The sequence below is a fragment of the Salvelinus alpinus genome, chromosome 18 (assembly GCF_045679555.1).
Source record: "Salvelinus alpinus chromosome 18, SLU_Salpinus.1, whole genome shotgun sequence".
NCBI classification, from domain to species: Eukaryota; Metazoa; Chordata; class Actinopteri; order Salmoniformes; family Salmonidae; genus Salvelinus; species Salvelinus alpinus.
Genome location: NC_092103.1, coordinates 47,265,020 through 47,279,740, shown reverse-complemented (window position 1 = coordinate 47,279,740; position 14,721 = coordinate 47,265,020). Strand labels below are relative to the sequence as shown.

At 47.6% G+C, this 14,721-nt stretch overlaps 1 protein-coding gene across 2 annotated transcripts in view; it reads right to left on the bottom strand.

Moving 5' to 3' along the window:
- LOC139544420 (myosin heavy chain, embryonic smooth muscle isoform-like) overlaps positions 1-14,721 on the bottom strand; it is a 94,967-nt gene that overhangs the window by 23,702 nt on the left and 56,544 nt on the right. The window contains exons 5-11 of one of the 2 annotated variants that reach the window (XM_071351488.1): positions 8,045-8,332; positions 7,376-7,477; positions 4,233-4,385; positions 3,980-4,087; positions 3,425-3,547; positions 2,827-2,910; positions 1,104-1,208 (exon numbers count right to left, since the gene is read on the bottom strand). In XM_071351488.1, the coding sequence (XP_071207589.1) occupies positions 1,104-1,208; positions 2,827-2,910; positions 3,425-3,547; positions 3,980-4,087; positions 4,233-4,385; positions 7,376-7,477; positions 8,045-8,332 (963 nt within the window). The remainder of the gene's footprint in view (positions 1-1,103; positions 1,209-2,826; positions 2,911-3,424; positions 3,548-3,979; positions 4,088-4,232; positions 4,386-7,375; positions 7,478-8,044; positions 8,333-14,721) is intronic. The other variant, XM_071351489.1, reaches the window with a different exon arrangement.

The window sequence follows — 14,721 nt, the reverse complement described above, 5'->3', positions numbered from 1 at the left end:
TGGTCTGTGGTAGAATAGGCCCAGCTAACTGACTGAGGTCTGTGGTAGAATAGGCCCAGCTAACTGACTGAGGTCTGTGGTGGAATAGGCCCAGCTAACTGACAGGTCTGTGGTGGAATAGGCCCAGCTAACTGACTGAATGAGGTCTGTGGTGGAATAGGCCCAGCTAACTGACTGACTGAGGTCTGTGGTGGAATAGGCCCAGCTAACTGACTGACTGTTGTCTGTGGTAGAATAGGCCCAGCTGACTGAGGTCTGTGGTAGAATAGGCCCAGCTAACTGACTGACTGTTGTCTGTGGTGGAATAGGCCCAGCTGACTGACTGGTCTGTGGTGGAATAGGCCCAGCTAACTGACAGGTCTGTGGTAGAATAGGCCCAGCTAACTGACTGACATAGCTGGGCCTATTCTACCACAGACAACTGACAGGTCTGTGGTAGAATAGGCCCAGATAACTGAGGTCTGTGGTAGAATAGGCCCAGCTAACTGACTGACATAGCTGGGCCTATTCTACCACAGACAACTGACAGGTCTGTGGTGGAATAGGCCCAGCTGACTGACAGGTCTGTGGTAGAATAGGCCCAGCTGACTGACTGTGGTCTGTGGTAGAATAGGCCCAGCTGACTGACTGACAGGTCTGTGGTAGAATAGGCCCAGCTGACTGACTGTGGTCTGTGGTAGAATAGGCCCAGCTGACTGACTGACAGGTCTGTGGTAGAATAGGCCCAGCTAACTGACTGTGGTCTGTGGTAGAATAGGCCCAGCTAACTGACTGAGGTCTGTGGTAGAATAGGCCCAGCTGACTGACTGACAGGTCTGTGGTAGAATAGGCCCAGCTAACTGACTGAGGTCTGTGGTAGAATAGGCCCAGCTAACTGACTGACTGAGGTCTGTGGTGGAATAGGCCCAGCTAACTGACTGAGGTCTGTGGTGGAATAGGCCCAGCTAACTGACTTACAGGTCTGTGGTAGAATAGGCCCAGCTGACTGACAGGTCTGTGGTGGAATAGGCCCAGCTAACTGACTGACAGGTCTGTGGTAGAATAGGCCCAGCTAACTGACAGGTCTGTGGTAGAATCTGATTATGGAGAAGCCTATACTGTACCTCAGCCACCTGTATCTTATTCTTCAGAGACTGCTGCAGGAAGTTGAAGGCATATTCCTGAGTGTTGGCCTCCAACACCTGGGCCCTGGCCTCGGTCAGCTCCGTCTGGAGGAAACATAGATGGGATGAGCTCTCTAGAGACATCCTCCGTGTTTCAACACTTAGATATTAGTGGTTGTGTTTTCTATCTAGAAAGAAATGAAAGTAGGAGCCTTTGTGTTGGAAGATAATCCTTCTATCCAGCTCTATGGCAAGATGAACACGGTGTAGTTTATGTGTAGTCCGGTCCAGACGAACACAGTGTAGTTTATGTGTAGTCTGGTCCAGAGGAACACAGTGTAGTTTATGTGCAGTCCGGTCCAGATGAATACAGTGTAGTTTCTGTGTAGTCCAGTCCAGATGAACACAGTGTAGTTTCTGTGTAGTCTCAGCAAGATGAACACAGTGTAGTTTATGTGTAGTCCGGTCCAGATGAACACAGTGTAGTTTATGTGTAGTCTGGTCCAGATGAACACAGTGTAGTTTCTGTGTAGTCCGGTCCAGATGAACACAGTGTAGTTTCTGTGTAGTCCAGTCCAGATGAACACAGTGTAGTTTATGTGCAGTCCGGTCCAGATGAACACAGTGTAGTTTCTGTGTAGTCCGGTCCAGATGAACACAGTGTAGTTTCTGTGTAGTCTCAGCAAGATGAACACAGTGTAGTTTCTGTGTAGTCCGGTCCAGATGAACACAGTGTAGTTTATGTGCAGTCCGGTCCAGATGAACACAGTGTAGTTTCTGTGTAGTCCGGTCCAGATGAACACAGTGTAGTTTCTGTGTAGTCTCAGGCAGATGAACACCGTGTAGTTTCTGTGTAGTCCGGTCCAGATGAACACAGTGTAGTTTATGTGCAGTCCGGTCCAGATGAACACAGTGTAGTTTCTGTGTAGTCCGGTCCAGATGAACACAGTGTAGTTTCTGTGTAGTCTCAGCAAGACGAACACAGTGTAGTTTCTGTGTAGTCCGGTCCAGATGAACACAGTGTAGTTTCTGTGTAGTCCGGTCCAGATGAACACAGTGTAGTTTCTGTGTAGTCCGGTCCAGATGAACACAGTGTAGTTTCTGTGTAGTCCGGTCCAGATGAACACAGTGTAGTTTCTGTGTAGTCCGGTCCAGATGAACACAGTGTAGTTTCTGTGTAGTCTCAGCAAGATGAACACAGTGTAGTTTCTGTGTAGTCCGGTCCAGATGAACACAGTGTAGTTTCTGTGTAGTCCAGTCCAGATGAACACAGTGTAGTTTCTGTGTAGTCTCAGCAAGATGAACACAGTGTAGTTTCTGTGTAGTCCGGTCCAGATGAACACAGTGTAGTTTCTGTGTAGTCCAGTCCAGATGAACACAGTGTAGTTTCTGTGTAGTCTCAGCAAGATGAACACAGTGTAGTTTCTGTGTAGTCCAGTCCAGATGAACACAGTGTAGTTTCTGTGTAGTCTCAGCAAGATGAACACAGTGTAGTTTCTGTGTAGTCCAGTCCAGATGAACACAGTGTAGTTTCTGTGTAGTCCAGTCCAGATGAACACAGTGTAGTTTCTGTGTAGTCCGGTCCAGATGAACACAGTGTAGTTTCTGTGTAGTCCGGTTCAGATGAACACAGTGTAGTTTCTGTGTAGTCCGGTCCAGATGAACACAGTGTAGTTTATGTGTAGTCTCAGCAAGATGAACACAGTGTAGTTCAGTAGCCTACCTCCATAACTTTGAAGCGTTCCGTCATGGCCGTGTTGTCTCTCTCCAGCTCTACCATCCTCATCTTCATTCTGTTCATCTCCATCTTGGATTGATAAGGAGACAGGACATTACGTTAGCTTCAGGAACCTCTTTACTAGCCTGGGTACCAGTCTGTTTGTGCCATCATCAAATCAAATCAAATCAAATGTATTTATATAGCCCTTCGTACATCAGCTGATATCTCTAAGTGCTGTACAGAAACCCAGCCTAAAACCCTAAAACAGCAAGCAATGCAGATGTAGAAGCACGGTGGCTAGGAAAAACTCCCTAGAAAGGCCAAAACCTAGGAAGAAACCTAGAGAGGAACCAGGCTATGAGGGGTGACCAGTCCTCTTGAGGCTGTGCCGGGTGGAGATTATAACAGAACATGGCCAAGATGTTCAAATGTTCATAAATGACCATCAGGGTCAAATAATAATAATCACAGTAGAAGAAGTGATGACAAGGAGTGGTATCAAGGCACAAACAGACTAGTACCCAGGCAACATCTTTACTGAGATCAAACCAGATATGTTACACAGAGCTTTCTAGGTATTGTAGTCCATCATGCTACACACCTGCAGGGTACTGTTGGTTCTGAGAAGGTCCTCTTTGTTCACCAGCAGGCCTCTCATCTCCAACCTGATCTGGTTCCTCTCCTTGTCCATCTCTACGCTCTCTGCCTCCAGGAACTGGTTCCTCTGTGGAAAGGAGGGGGACACGGAGGATATGAGGGAGGGGAGGGAGGGAGGGAGGGAGAGGGAGGGGGGGGGGGAGAGGGAGGGAGGGAGAGAGGTGAGGGAGGGAGGGAGAGAGGTGAGGGAGGGAGGGAGGGAGGGAGGGAGGGGAGGGGAGGGGGAGGGGGGGGGGAGGGAGGGAGGGAGGGAGGGAGGGAGGGAGGGAGGGTGAGTGAGTGAGTGAGTGACTGATAGAGAGAGTGAGTGAGAGACTGAGAGTGAGTGATTGAGGTGAGTGAGTGACTGAGGTGAGTGAGTGACTGAGGTGAGTGAGTGAGTGAGTGAGTGAATGAGTGACTGAGTGACTGAGTGAGTGAGTGAGAGTGAGTGAGAGAGAGAGTGAGTGACTGAGAGTGAGTGACAGAGTGAGTGAGAGAGAGAGACTTCATACTGCACCTTCTGACAGGCATCCATCTGTCTGGTCAGCTCCTCGATGTAGTCTCTCTTGTTGGGCATAGCAACAGGTGACACTGTGGACCGTATGGGGAGTTGGCTTGGCATTACCTGGAAGAACCAGGTCATACAGATGTACACTGTAGTAGTACCGCTATTAGATATATTATGAGCCTTTATAATGTGTCAAAAGACATACAAATATGTTACTGAGATGGTTGTTATTTAACCCCGTATTATTGCTCCGCCTACTCACCGGCTGGTCCCGCCTCCTGAGAGAGTCAAAGGTTGAGAAGCGAGCACGTGAGGAGGTCGCAGCGGAGGTGAAGGAGAGCACAGGGCTGCTACTTCTGCTGTTGTAGCTGTTGAACAGGTTCAGCTCTGACGTGGCTGGAGACACCTCCTGCATCTAATGGAGAGAGAGAAAAGAAGAGGGGAGGGGAAGGGAGCCAACAGGTGGAGGGGAAGGGAGAGGAAGGGAGAGAACAGGGAGAGGGGGAGGGGAAGGGAGAGAACAGGGAGAGGGGAGGGGAAGGGAAGGGAGAGAACAGGGAGAGGGGAGGGGAAGGGAGAGAACAGGGAGAGGGGAGGGGAAGGGAGAGAACAGGGAGAGGGGAAGGGAGAGAACAGGGAGAGGGGAAGGGAGAGGAAGGGAGAGAACAGGGAGAGGGGGAGGGGAAGGGAAAGAACAGAGAGGGGAGGGGAGGGGAAGGGAGAGGGGAGGGGAAGGGAGAGAACAGGGAGAGGGGAGGGGAAGGGAGAGAACAGGGAGAGGGGAGGGGAAGGGAGAGAACAGGGAGAGGGGAGGGGATGGAGAGAACAGGGAGAGGGGAGGGGAAGGGAGAGAACAGGGAGAGGGGAGGGGATGGAGAGAACAGGGAGAGGGGGAGGGAGAGAACAGGGAGAGGGGAGGGGAAGGGAGAGAACAGGGAGAGGGGAGGGGAAGGGAAGGGAGAGAACAGGGAGAGGGGAGGGGAGAGAACAGGGAGAGGGGAGGGGAGAGAACAGGGAGAGGGGAGGGGAAGGGAGAGAACAGAGAGAGGGGAGGGGAAGGGAGAGAACAGGGAGAGGGGAGGGGAAGGGAGAGAACAGGGAGAGGGGAGGGGATGGAGAGAACAGGGAGAGGGGGAGGGAGAGAACAGGGAGAGGGGAGGGGAAGGGAGAGAACAGGGAGAGGGGAGGGGATGAGCGAACAGGGGGAAGGGAGAGAACAGGGAGAGAACAGGGAGGTGGGAAGGGAGCGAACAGGGAGAGAACAGGGAGGTGGGAAGGGAGCGAACAGGGAGAGGGGAGGGGAGGGGAGAGAACAGGGAGAGGGGAAGGGAAGGGAGAGAACAGGGAGAGGGGAAGGGAAGGGAGAGAACAGGGAGAGGGGAGGGGAAGGGAGAGAACAGGGAGAGGGGAGGGGAAGGGAGAGAACGGGGAGAGGGGAGGGGAAGGGAGAGAACAGGGACAGGGGAAGGGAGAGAACAGGGAGAGGGGAAGGGAAGGGAGAGAACGGGGAGAGGGGAGGGGAAGGGAGAGAACAGGGAGAGGGGAGGGGAGAGAACAGGGAGAGGGGAGATGTATAGAGAAAGGAAAAATAGAAAAAGGTAGTCAAACTGAGGCAAATGGGTTTTACAATAATAGTCATATCCCTTGCAAAGTGTTCATCCCCCTTGGCGTTTTTCCTATTTTGTTGCATTACAACCTGTAATTTAAATGGATTTTTATGTGGATTTCTTGTAATGGACCTATACACAAAATAGTCCAAATTGGCGAAGTGAAATAAAAAAATATCTTGTTTAAAAAAAACTGAAAAGTGGTGCGTGAATATGTATTCACCCCCTTTACTATTAAGCTCCTAAATAAGATCTGGTGCAACCAATTACCTTCAGAAGTCACATAATTGGTTAAAGTAGGTCCACCTGTGTGCAATCTAAGTGTCACATGATCTATCACATGATCTCAGTATATATACACCTGTTCTGAAAGGCCCCAGAGTCTGCAACACCACTAAGCAAGGGGCACCACCACAAAGCAAGGGGCACCACCACAAAGCAAGGGGCACCACCAAGCAAGCAGCACCATGACGACCAAGGAGCTCTCCAAACATATCAGGGACAAAATTATGGAGAAGTACAGATCAGGGTTGGGTTATAAAAAAATATCTGAAACTTTGACCATCCCACGGAGCACCATTAAATCCATTATTTAAAAAATGGAAAGAATATGGCACCACAACAAACCTGCCAAGAGAGGGCCGCCCACCAAAACTCACGGACCGGGCAAGGAGGGCATTAATCAGAGGCAACAAAGAGACCAAAGATAACCCTGAAGGAGCTGCAAAGTTCCACAGCGGAGATTGGAGTATCTGTCCATAGGACCACTTTAAGCAATTCACTCCACAGAGCTGGGCTTTACGGAAGAGTGGCCAGAAAAAAAGCCATTGCTTAAAGACAAAAATAAGCAAAAATGTTTGGTGTTTGCCAAAAGGCATGTGGGAGACTCCCCAAACATATGGAAGAAGGTACTCTGGTCAGATGAGGCTAAAATGTTGCTTTTTGGCCATAAAGGAAAACGATATGTCTGGCGCAAACCCAACAACTCTCATCCCCCCAGTGAACACAATCCCCACAGTGAAGCATGGTGGTGGCAGCATCATGCTGTGAGGATGTTTTTCATCGGCAGGAACTGGGAAACTGGTCAAAATTGAAGGAATGCTGGATGGTGCTAAATACAAGGAAATTCTTGAGGGAAACCTGTTTCAGTCTTCCAGAGATTTGAGACTGGGACGGAGGTTCACCTTCCAGCAGGACAATGACCCTAAGCATACTGCTACAGCAACATTTGAGTGGTTTAAGGGGAACATTTAATTGTCTTGGAATGACCTTGTCAAAGCACAGACCTCAATCCAATTGAGAATCTGTGGTATGACTTAAAGATTGCTGTACACCAGCGGAACCCATCCAACTTGAAGGAGCTGGAGCAGTTTTGCCTTGAAGAATGGGCAAAAATCCCAGTGGATAGATGTGCCAAGCTTATAGAGACATACCCCAAGAGACTTGCAGCTGTAATTGCAGCAAAAGGTGGTTCTACAAAGTATTGACTTTAGGGGGGGGTGAATAGTTATGCACGCTCAAGTTTTCTGTTTTTTTGTCTTATTTCTTGTTTGTTTCGCAAAAAAATATTTTGCATCTTCGAAGTGGTAGGCATGTTGTGTAAATCAAATGATACAAACCCCCCCCAAAATATATTTTAATTCCAGGTTGTAAGGCAACAAAACAGGAAAAATGCAAAAGGGGGGTGAAAACTTTCACAAGCCACTGTACAATAATATCATCCTTCTTTGGACAAACAAGTTATTCGTAAAACATTTGTTTCTGTAGCACATAATCCCCATTTCGCTGAGTTTCTTACCTTTTGCTCTGACATCCGGTTCATGCCAGGGGTGTACTCCATGGAAGCCGCTGTAGCGTAGGGGCTGTTGAACACCCTGGGAGGACTCTCAAAACCTCCCACCTATAGACAACACACAGAAATACGCCATTGATAAAACACATCAATAAAAACATTAAGATTCTAAAAAATGTTGTCTTCGTAATAACATTATTGGTCAATTCCAATATGGATTTTAATATTGATTGTATTGTAAAGCCTGTTGTACACCAGTAGGTGGCGCTGCATCATAAAGGCCAGGTCTAAGGTGGCTCACACCGTGCTCCTACAGTACAGACAGTTGGAGCAGACAGACAGTGGCTGATCTGCTTAAGTCTACAGGCAGCATCTGGTGCTGATCAGTTTAGTTAGAGTAGGTGGACAACATGTCGTTCGTCTGGCCCCCATTCCCCCATCTCGGCTCCTGGTGGTCCTTGGCAAAACTGGCCCCTGTAAGCCCAAGCCCCAGACCTAATACTGTCCCTCAGCCATGTCTGATTCTTCTGGCCCCTAGCAGTACTGGCCCCACCACCACCCCTGAATTAATCCCCTGGCCCCTGCAGGCCCAAGCCTGTTATTGGTCCCCAGCCCTGTGTGATTCCCCTGTCCCCAGTGCCAGCCCTAAGTGACCCCTAGTCCCCAGGCGTTCACCCTGTCCGACATGGTGTCCCAGTCCCGAGAGGCAAGAGACTCCAGGGACCCGCGGTAGTTTGGGCCGAATCTGGAGCTAGCGCTGTCCCAACGGGAACTGTTCTTGGGTTCTCTCCCGTTCCCGTTCTCTCTCCCAGACGTTCCATTTGTATCCCTGGATCCGTTCCCAATCATGTCTCCATCCAGGAACAGCTGATATTTGGGGTTCTGGCGGACTTTGACTGAATTGGAGGGCTCGTTCTCAGACGGGGGACTTTCAGGCTGCTTGTTGGGATCAATGTCTGATTCCTGGAGGAGGAGAATAAGATATTACATGTATGGATGGAGGGATGGAGAGAGAGAGGGGAAGATGGAGACAGAGGGGGAAGAGAGAGAGGAAGAGAGAGAGGAAGAGAGAGAGGGACAGAGGGAAGAGAGAGAGAGAGAGAGAGAGAGAGAGAGACAGAGAGGGGGGGAAGAGAGAGAGAGAGAGAGACAGAAAGAGCAGCACTGCACAGGGAGTGTTTGAAGGTGCCGTATGTTAAGCTGCGAGATCTGAGATGGTATCATGTGCAAATCAACCAGTGAATTACGCTGAACAGACATGCAAGGCTGTGATGTGAACATCAGTGTGGCTTCATCATACAGCAGAGTGGTAACCACATCATTAACAGCCGACAGCTTCTCACACAGAAAAGCAGAAGCCAAGCCGAGTAATCCAACACATGAACTAGCATGCTGCGGTTAGGAACAAGCCATTAGTTTGAGTCGGTACATGGGGGTTAGATGCAAGGGTTCGGGTGCATATATGCAATCATTTTGTCGACACGTGGACAGAATTTTGCGGATGCAATATTGTGTTGATTGCTGTTGTTGTGGACAGACAGACAGACAGGCCATGCTGTGTGATCGTCATGCAGAGCGTGATCGCTGGTGGACGTGGTCTCGGGTTGACAAGCGATCGGTGATTGGTCAGTTCTTGTCCCTATAAAGTAGCCTAGCGGTCTACTTACCCATTCTAGAGTCGGTCATAGAAGCTCTGTGAGAGCCACCCTGGCATCTGTCCCTGGCTCTGTCCCTGGCTCTGTCCCTGGCTCTTCTGGGAGTGACTGTCTGAAGTACTGCTGGGGTGAGAGGAGAATGTCTTCAGCCCCCTCAGGCTGGGTTGGACTGGGTTGAAACTCTCTGTGTGGAGCGGACACTTTAATAGAAGCAACCGGGCTCTGGTTCTCTGGGAATGCCTGGGTTGGACTGGGACGTCTGTATGGTTGTGCTACTGCTGCTGGGAATGCCTGGGTTGGACTGGAACGTCTGTATGGTAGAATTACTGCTGCTGGGAATGCCTGGGTTGGACTGGGACGTCTGTATGGTAGAATTACTGCTGCTGGGAATGCCTGGGTTGGACTGGGACGTCTGTATGTTAGAACGACTGCTCCTGGGAAGGCCTGGGTTGGACTGGGACTGGGAGGTGGACTTGACCACTGTCTTCTCAGTCTCTGTGGTGCCAGTCCTGGCTGTGGACATCCTGACTGGGCTCTGGGTCTGTACTGTGGTACTACTGGGAGTGATTTGGGTTGGACAGGGAGCTCTGATTGGCCAGTACCTCCTCAGTCCTGGCTGTGGACATCCTGATTGGCCGGTTAGTGTCTTCAGGCAGGGGTCCGCTCCTGACGTAACTGGTGAGCCATTCTCCACGGCTGATAAAGGTCCTCTGTTCTCTGAGCCTGAGAACTTGTGAATCAGCTCTTTGACGCTCCCAGAGTGGGTCAGGTACTAGGAGTTAGACAACGTCCCTCTGGTGTAGCCGGTTCCTGTTCACTGAACTCCTGCCTTGCTCTGCAGTCGTGCCAGAGCTGGATACTCCCTGTGTCTCTTTAACAGCAGTGGTTTCATCACAGGCACGTGGGGCTCCGTGGTGAGGTTCCCCCTCGGTACAGATCTAGGATCAGCTTCCCCCTCCCCCAATCCTAACCATAACCATTAGTGGAGGGGCGGGGGGGGGGGATGCAAAAAAAACTGATCCAAGATTAGCGTCAAGGCTCTAGGGGCAACTTCACCCTACTCTCACAGTGGGACAGAGGGTTGGGGCTCGGCATGTAACGATGATGTCTGTCTGAAACCTTTACTCTGCATTAGACTCTTGTTGTTTTCATTAGCTGTTACATTTCATACATCTTCCTTTTAAAGGTCAGTAGCAGGAAGGGTAAAGCCTGGCTGCTTTAATTATAAAATATCCTGTCCGCTAAATCACTCATAGCTGGAATAGGAAAAATACTGACTGATATCACAGATGAAAAATACACAAGAAAAGGCCCTGCTGTGATGAGGCAGGAGTCAACCACTAGCTAGTATCTGATCCAGAACAGAAAAGGCCCTGCTGTGGACTGTGTCTCTCTATCCATCACCCTTCATTCTGAGTCAGTCACCAGAGGTCTTATACCTCCAGGAGACTGTGTCTCTCTCTCCATCACCCTTCATTCTGAGTCAGTCACCAGAGGTCTTATACCTCCAGGAGACTGTGTCTCTCTCTCCATCACCCTTCATTCTGAGTCAGTCACCAGAGGTCTTATACCTCCAGGAGACTATGCTGAGGACACAGTCATGTGGAAGGCTGAGGTTAATGTGCATGGTAGTTTGTCTAATATAATCACATTGTGTTTTCCATGCTTAGGGGGATTAGAGAGTAGAACAGGATCACATTATATAAGCTCTATCTCTGTGTGTGTGTGTGTGTGTAGTGTGTGTAGTGTGTGTGTGTGTGTGTGTGTGTAATTAACGAGATGAGCTGTGGTATTGATGTGTTGAGTTGAACCCAGGCATATGAAAGGAAACGGGCATCAACGCTCTGCGAGGGTTTCAACACACACACACACACACACACACACACACACACACACACACACACACACACACACACACACACACACACACACACACACACACACACACACACACACACACACACACACACACACACACATCACAAAATGGTGTCCCCCTTTTCCAACACCCATAGCAGTGACATTTTGATTTTACATTTAGCCAATGAGTTACTTAGCTTAACCAACTGTCAATTAACAATAAAATAGGCCCAATCACATTACACTAATGCTAACCCTAATTCTACTTATATAAATGAAGTATCCAGCAGCTGCTTTGGCGAGGGACCATGAGGCCTAGGCACTAATCCTCAGCCTGGGTCTCGCCCGGTGGTCTGCATGCTAGCACATACCATAGACTTCCAGTCATTGCGCTATGCGCTAGTTAGCAACTTCTATCAAACTGCACGCAGAGACATAAAAAATGGAATCCCGCAGTTCGTCTGACTCAGGGAAGTAGATTAAGAGTCTCGTTGGCCAAAATCCCAAAGTATCTCTTTAAACTGCATTTTCTTTTTAAATGTTATTATTTTTTTGCCGTGGGAATGAGGAAATCCATGGTTGAGTTAGTAATGTGTTCCTATGAAACAGCGTATGTGTTAATCTATATGGTAAACAGGGGGAAATACTATTTCCATCTAGTCAATTCAGGAAGTAAACTGAAATGAGGAAAATTTGAATTTTCCGTCTACTTCCTGTATTGACTGGATGGAACTAGAATTTATCCCAACCCTGATGGTGACTGAATATCAGTTGGTTTCAAAGGTAAACGAGTTGGACCATATTCACTGGTATAAGGGTACAGTTTGTGTTATGATGATGAAATTCTGCTTGATAATCAATTCAGTCATTCAGGGTGAGTCTGCTTCTTCCAACGCTTGCTTTGATAAACATATTCCCCCCCCCCCCCCCTTTTTTGGTACTGTTTAGGCTTATACTAAAGGTTATTTACAATACACGATTACAATTAATATAAAAACAATATACTAAACATCCATGCGTAAAAATCCACCTTGTCCCAGAACTGTTTTTACCATTTGGAGATACACTTCGTAGCCTGTTCTGTAACTTAATTTATGTTTGTTTTTTCCTTTGTGCATTAGAGCCTAAGTATCTTTATATTTATATATTTCTTTTTTAATTTATTACATTTATACTGTGCATTAATTGTATTTTTGTCACATCCTGATACTTAGATCGTTTGTGTGGTGATTTTTTTTTTTCAGATTCTCTGAATATTTATTTGTTACGCCTGCGGACAGGTGGAGGTTATCGGGACAGTAGCCTATTAAAACCAGTCTTAAATGATTGGATAATAAAAGTAGGCAGTAATGATGAGAGTATAAAACTATTGACTATAAAAGTGTTTTCTGTTCATTTTATACAACTTGTGTCACAAGAGCAAGGCCAAGGCAGGTTAGATTAATTTGCATACAGGGAGGGACCAGAGATTCTGGACGCAGTGGACAGGTAAGAGACACATCAGTTGATTGGTTGACGACAACCACATGTTAAAGATCTACTGACTACGCCTTATTGGCACAGGTGTTTTTCTGTTGCTCATTAGAAAATTAAATAAAAGAGATTTCAGTCTTGGAGGTGTGTTTCCTGACTGATTCCGCATTTGGTTTATGATGAATGTCCCCCCCCCCTAGCCTATTTCTCTTCCTCAAAATCCACAGAATTATTATAAGATAACTCAAGAAATCTGTAAAAAAATATATGTATATGTTTTAGTTGAGCAGTTTGACGTTTAAATAAATAAATTATTATTTACAATGACGGTCGACACCGGCCAAACCCGGACGACGCTGGGCCAATTGTACGCTGCTCCTATGGGACCCCCAATCGCGGGCTGTTGTAATACAGCCTGGAATCGAACAGGGGTCTTTAGTGACGCCTCTAGCACTGAGATGCAGTGCCTTAGACCGCTGCGCCACTCGGGGATAGATAGCCCTTCATTTACACCGTTATGATGCCCGGAGGTTCAAACTCCATTTTAGATGAGACTGACTTTAGGACCAAAAATGATCCCATTTCCACTTCGTAGTCAGTCGTGATACAAGAAGAACTGCATCTGACTCATATTGACGCCACACAGGCCGTTTTCAAAGGGATTTGTTGCTTTTCAACGGCGGTCGCCCTTTAACCCTGGTGTTGTGTTCGTTTCATGTTAATTAATCAGTCGTTCTTTATTAATTCAAGTGTAATCACGGGCTTGAGAGAAACCCCGGGAACACAGACATATGGTTCGGAGTTAGAAATCACGGCCTGACCCAGATCTCGTACTGTAAACCCTGTCTGTCTGTGAACGCACACCGTATGTGTTTTTAGGATGGTGCCGCTAATGCCGTCGCTAATATAATATTCTCACTAATACAGACTCCTCTCTATGATCCACAGTTTCATCCCTGGTTAGGGAATATTGGCCTCTAAACATTAACAACATCTAGCAAAGGCTGTTTTAATTAATCTGTTTTTTTTACAGATGGTTTGTCACGGAGGCCAATGCCGTTGAATATCATCAGGGAAAATCAGTCACGATACCCAGTTAAGTGTGTGTGTGTGTGCGTGTGCGTACGAACGCGCGCTTGTTCGCCTGTGTGTGTTTTGTCAAACAAGCTAAAAGTTGAAAAAATCCTTAAAATGTGAAAAATAATATGCGAAATAATTAACCAATTAGTGATAAATAGTATCGTGGCGTATGACATTGTTTTATACAGGGTGAAACAGTACGGAACATTCAGCTCCTGGCAACCTGCTTGGCAACCTGCTTGGCAACCTGCTTGGCAACCTGCTTGGCAATATGGTGTGTTGTCCTCCTTGTAAATAACATGTCTCAGCCACCAGTGACTACTCTGCTCTGTCCTACTACACTACACCTTTCTTCAGGACTATCTGACGGTGTAAAAGCAACACTACACTCTGAATCGTCCCAAGCAGACAACAACTGCCAGTTAATACAGGTTATTGACAAATAAAACAAAAATATCCGTAATAATTCTGATGTTCAGAATAGACCGTCTTTTTCTCTACACATTTCACGGTCAACCGTATGAACACGAGACCGACAAGAGAGACTGATTCTGTGGATTCTCGTAATTTCATCACCATGAAAAAGCCAGTTGTGATAAGAGACTGTGACAGATGTTTCCATACAACTAGCTGTGTATACGTCTCTGACAGGAAACTGTTCCAGGTGTTTCCATACAGCTAGCTGTGTATACGTCTCTGACAGGAAACTGTTCCAGGTGTTTCCATACAACTAGCTGTGTATACGTCTCTGACAGGAAACTGTTCCAGGTGTTTCCATACAACTAGCTGTGTATACGTCTCTGACAGGAAACTGTTCCAGGTGTTTCCATACAACTAGCTGTGTATACGTCTCTGACAGGAAACTGTTCCAGGTGTTTCCATACAACTAGCTGTGTATACGTCTCTGACAGGAAACTGTTCCAGGTGTTTCCATACAACTAGCTGTGTATACGTCTCTGACAGGAAACTGTTCCAGGAACAGATGAGCAGACAGACGTTCCATACAGCTCACTATACATCTCTAGGGGGAAACTGACAACAGCTGGACCACGCCCAGATTGTACTGCAGCTACCATCCTTTTGTGAATGGTGTATGTACATGCAATGGTTAAAGGACAAGACATTTAACGGCTTATTTGGCTAATAATTTAGATAGCAGTCTGAAGGAAGAATAATGAGGAGAAAGAGAGAGAGAGAGTGAGAGAGAAATAGAGACAGAGAGAGAGAGAGACAGGAGAGAAGAAAACAGGAGAGAGAGAGACAGGAGAGAAGGAGACAGGAGAG